Source organism: Oreochromis niloticus, linkage group LG15, assembly GCF_001858045.2.
Source record: "Oreochromis niloticus isolate F11D_XX linkage group LG15, O_niloticus_UMD_NMBU, whole genome shotgun sequence".
NCBI lineage: Eukaryota > Metazoa > Chordata > Actinopteri > Cichliformes > Cichlidae > Oreochromis > Oreochromis niloticus.
Genome location: NC_031980.2, coordinates 13,405,254 through 13,409,205, shown reverse-complemented (window position 1 = coordinate 13,409,205; position 3,952 = coordinate 13,405,254). Strand labels below are relative to the sequence as shown.

The following is a 3,952-nucleotide window of genomic DNA, read 5'->3' as shown; positions in this document are numbered from 1 at the left end:
TAGATCTACAAAAGGTAAGATGGGGCAAGTAGAAGGATTTCAAGCAATGTCCGCCGTTCAGGATGTTTTACAGCTCTGCTTGGGCTACAGAGACCGCCGTCTCGTGAGGAAGAGGCAGAGGAAGAGGTTTTTTCTACATATTTGTTAGCTGGGTGTTACTGTATGTGTGGCGTTTTTTTCTTTAATAATTATAATTATTTTAATTAGTTAAAATTTTATTTGGTTAAAATGTGCAACGGCTGCGTGCAGAAAGAGTATCCGGACCGGGTAAGTTGATGATACCGAGTGACTAAACTTAAAGTATCCCGTCCAGCTAACGCTACACTTAGCTATCAGTGACGTTTATCTCGCTTCCGTTTGGTAAACAAGCCAAAACAAACAGTGATGCTCTGATAAAATGCTTAAGAATCACGTTAAGGAGCCAAAATATGTTTGCAATGCTTTATTCCCCGCACAGGGTAACACTTGTCTGGAGAACGGCTCCTACTTGATGAACTACCTGGGCTGTGCCAACTGCCATCACAGGGACTTCGTGATGATCAGCAACAAAGCCACCGAGGACGATGATGGAGAGGAGATCGTCACATATGACCGTTAGTCTCTACCAACAGTGCTCCAACTAGAAGAGAAAACATGTAGATAATAGCAGTGCCACCAGATAAAAATGCACTTAAATGGGGCGGTAGTTTGTGGCCCACACCCCACCTCATGTTACAGTATGTACTCCCAGGCAGTCTGTTAGGTTTGGAGAAGGACCTGTATGGCTGCACTGACATCTTATAGAAAGCTGTGCTTGCAATTTTTTATTTCCCTTTCCACGTAGTGGGTTCCATGGAAAATCCCATAACCTTTGGATGATACATAAGTGCTCTTGTAGATGGATAAGAGCCAAATTCCAAAAGCTTGCGGAAAGTCTTTAAAGATGACCCCTTACTCTCATTTATAGCTCTGTAACTGTATTTATGCAATCTACTAGAGTAGCTTTGATTTCATTCACATTCATCTTAAGCTGGGCCTGGGTGCGCCCTCATCCACTGCTTGAAATGAGTGGATGACACAAAACAGACTCTCCCTTTTTAGGCCAAGCTTCTTTCGATTGGGGGTATCTGAGGTGACCATATTATGGATATCCGCTCTCACTGGCAACATAAAGATCCAAGCGTAGGAAAAAAAAAATGCCTGAAATGGAGGGCTTTCAGGCGGTCTGAAGCCTGAATGTTGGGCTAAAAGAGATTACATGTATGTTTTCTAAAGAAACCTGCAGTCAGGTGAGACTAAAGAAGTCACTTGGATGAGCGATGAAACATTTCTCCCACCGAAAACATGACGTCAAGATGAACAGAATCAACTTTTTTGGGACTTTCACATATAGTGACTTCATTATCCGTCACGCTTTAGTATTTGTTTGCACAAGGGTATTTTAATTTAGTTTTAATCTTAATTCAGAATTCAAAAGTATGCTAAGTATTTTAATTTAGATGTGTAAAATCAATCACGTAGCCTTGCAGTCTGCCTTTACAAACATTTGTGTGCGAATGGGTCGTTCTAAAGAGCTCACCGAATCAGAGCGTGGCACTGTAATAGGATGCCCCCACCGCTGCAACAAGTTTCTTTCCTCCTAGATATAGTGTTGTTATTATTATTACATCATCATTTCAGCTGCTGTGACAAAAAACTTGTCCAAATATGGGGGAAGAAATATTTCTTGTTCATTCATCTTCTGCGATCAGCTGTAAGTGGTATTTTTGTATAGTGGAAGCATTTAGGCACCACAGCAACTCAACCACCAAATCTCAGTCCAAATAAAGATGCAGAGTGCTGAGGTGCATGCGGTGTAAAAGTTGCCAAAGCTCTGCTGACTCAATAACAATAATAATAAAAGCCCCAAACCACCTCTGGCATTAACATCAGTACAAAAATGATAAGCCAGGATAATTTTTGGCATGGCTGAGCAGCTCCTGTAGGTCTAATGTGTAGGGGGCCCAGCACTTTTTTCCAAATATTGTACATGACAGAAAATGAGGAAAGGCAAAATTGCACTTCTAGTAGCAACGACTATTGGTTATAGAAGTTATACAGTATTTATACTCTTCCACAATGTTGAAATCCATTTAAAAGCCTCAGGCAAATAAGGAAAAGCTGATAGAGCAACACAATGGTTTTAAATCAAAATGGTCACACACAGTAGTTCATGGTAAATCCGTCTTTTTTTGCTGCTGTTGTTTTTTTTAACTTTCAGACTGTGGGAAAACCCATCCAGAAGCAAGTTTAAAAATAATCCCGTGTTCTGTTTGTCTTTCCAGATGTTTGTAAAAACTGTGACCACGTCATCGCCAGGCACGAATACACATTCTCTGTTGTCGATGAATATCAGGCAAGTAGCGCCGTCGTCACCGAACCGGTAGAGACTCACACTGTGGATTCTGTTACTTTACGGGTCTTTTTCTGTGTTGTCCAGGAGTACACTATGCTCTGCATGCTGTGTGGAAAGGCGGAGGACTCCATCAGCGTTTTACCAGACGACCCCAGACAGTCTGCGCCGCTCTTCTAGACCTCAAAAGAAACCTGCGGTTTTTAGGTTTCGTGTGGTGCTGGCTTCTCATTTAGGGTTCCAACCATTTTTTGTCATCCGCTCAAAGTTTTGTCCTTCTATAATTAAGCATGTCATACATTTGGTACAGTTCCTGGCTGTTTATGAACTACTGTATGCTAATTGGAGAGCAGAATATATGTATACATAACTTTTAAAGACCTTTCATTATGACATAAAAACTGTTTGTCAGCTTACCTTATATTGTAAATAAACATATTTTTTACTATAAAGATTTTTCTTACACTTTCCTGCATGTTGGATGATGCTATGAATCCAGAACACTTATTTTACTTTACATCTTAAAAAAAAAAAAAAAAAATTAGCCTTTAAATGTTAAGACATTTTCACTAATGGAACTGTTGAAGTTGTACGCTTGTGTCAGCAAATTTCCATTTTGGTTCACTTGAATTTATATTGCACTAAAGCTAAATCCTACAATGAAACCCTTGGCTGCTCTTTTGTCACAGTGAGTAGTTATAAATGTTAGATTTGCAGTTTCATTCTGCACGCCCATCCTGACGTAACCGCAAAGCGGATTTGCCACCTTTCATTTGCCAAACAAACTTGCAATCCACTAAACTATGGAGCCAACAAATACCCTACAATATTTTAGGGAAAATCCCAATAATCAGACAATCCCCTACGAGAAAGCACTTGGCAACAGTGGAAAAGAAGAACTCTCTTTTAACAGGAAGAGACCGGAACCAGGCTTAGGGAGGGCTGGTTTTCTGCTGTAAATAACTGGGGGAGATGAGGGGAAAGAAAAGAAAAGAACATAGAGAGATGAAGATAAAACACAAACTGGGATTGAGTAGACAAACGTCATGGCACATCAATGGAGTTGTAGTGCTCAGTGCATCACGGGAAGTCCTGTTGCAGCACAACTAAGTAAGAGGGCCCTGATAGCTGAAGTCTCTGTCTTCCATTCTACTTTTAGGACCAACAAGTGAGCCTCCACTCCAAGAGAAAAGTACTGTATTAAGCTGATAATGTGATCATCACAGTATCATGAACTACTGTATGCAGGTAATCAGGCCTCATCATATCTTAAAGACCACACAGTGTGATGTATGGTTAATCTACCTTTAGCTAAATATTAGATGTTGTCTGACCTCACGATAACTTCCTGATAGTTGCTGCCGCTAACGAATTCATCTTCTTTCAGTTTAAATCTGTGAAATAACAGATGCCTCCATCTTATCGCTGTTATCTGCAACCCTTCAGCTCTACCACAACATTCAGCCACCATTGTCAGCAGGCTGTTTTGCGCTTGCAGAGGCATCTGTCGCCAAAAGCAGCTGCTTCAACGGAATCTGACAAGAGTTTGTTCTCAGGGGAAATGACTTTCATAAAATGTAC

At 40.6% G+C, this 3,952-nt stretch overlaps 1 protein-coding gene and 1 long non-coding RNA gene across 2 annotated transcripts; one reads left to right on the top strand and one right to left on the bottom strand.

Moving 5' to 3' along the window:
• Nucleotides 1–51: 51 nt before the first annotated feature.
• On the top strand, nucleotides 52–2,823 carry churc1 (churchill domain containing 1). The gene is made up of 4 exons (XM_003446304.5): nucleotides 52–267; nucleotides 458–593; nucleotides 2,304–2,374; nucleotides 2,459–2,823. The coding sequence occupies exons 1-4, from the start codon at nucleotides 229–231 to the stop codon at nucleotides 2,549–2,551; spliced, it is 339 nt and encodes a 112-aa protein (XP_003446352.1). The 5' UTR covers nucleotides 52–228; the 3' UTR covers nucleotides 2,552–2,823.
• Nucleotides 466–2,297, bottom strand: LOC112842391 (uncharacterized). Its single transcript, XR_003214135.1, has 2 exons — nucleotides 1,559–2,297; nucleotides 466–619 (listed from the first exon to the last, which is right to left on the bottom strand). It is a non-coding gene; the product is annotated as an uncharacterized LOC112842391 (long non-coding RNA).
• Nucleotides 2,824–3,952: the final 1,129 nt, after the last annotated feature.

Coding starts and splice junctions, on each gene's coding strand:
- churc1 (XM_003446304.5), top strand. CDS start 229: ATGTGCAACGGCTGCGTGCAGAAAGAGTATCCGGACCGG. Junction 268..457: donor AGAAAGAGTATCCGGACCGG/GTAAGTTGATGA, acceptor TTCCCCGCACAG/GGTAACACTTGTCTGGAGAA. Junction 2,375..2,458: donor CTGTTGTCGATGAATATCAG/GCAAGTAGCGCC, acceptor TGTGTTGTCCAG/GAGTACACTATGCTCTGCAT.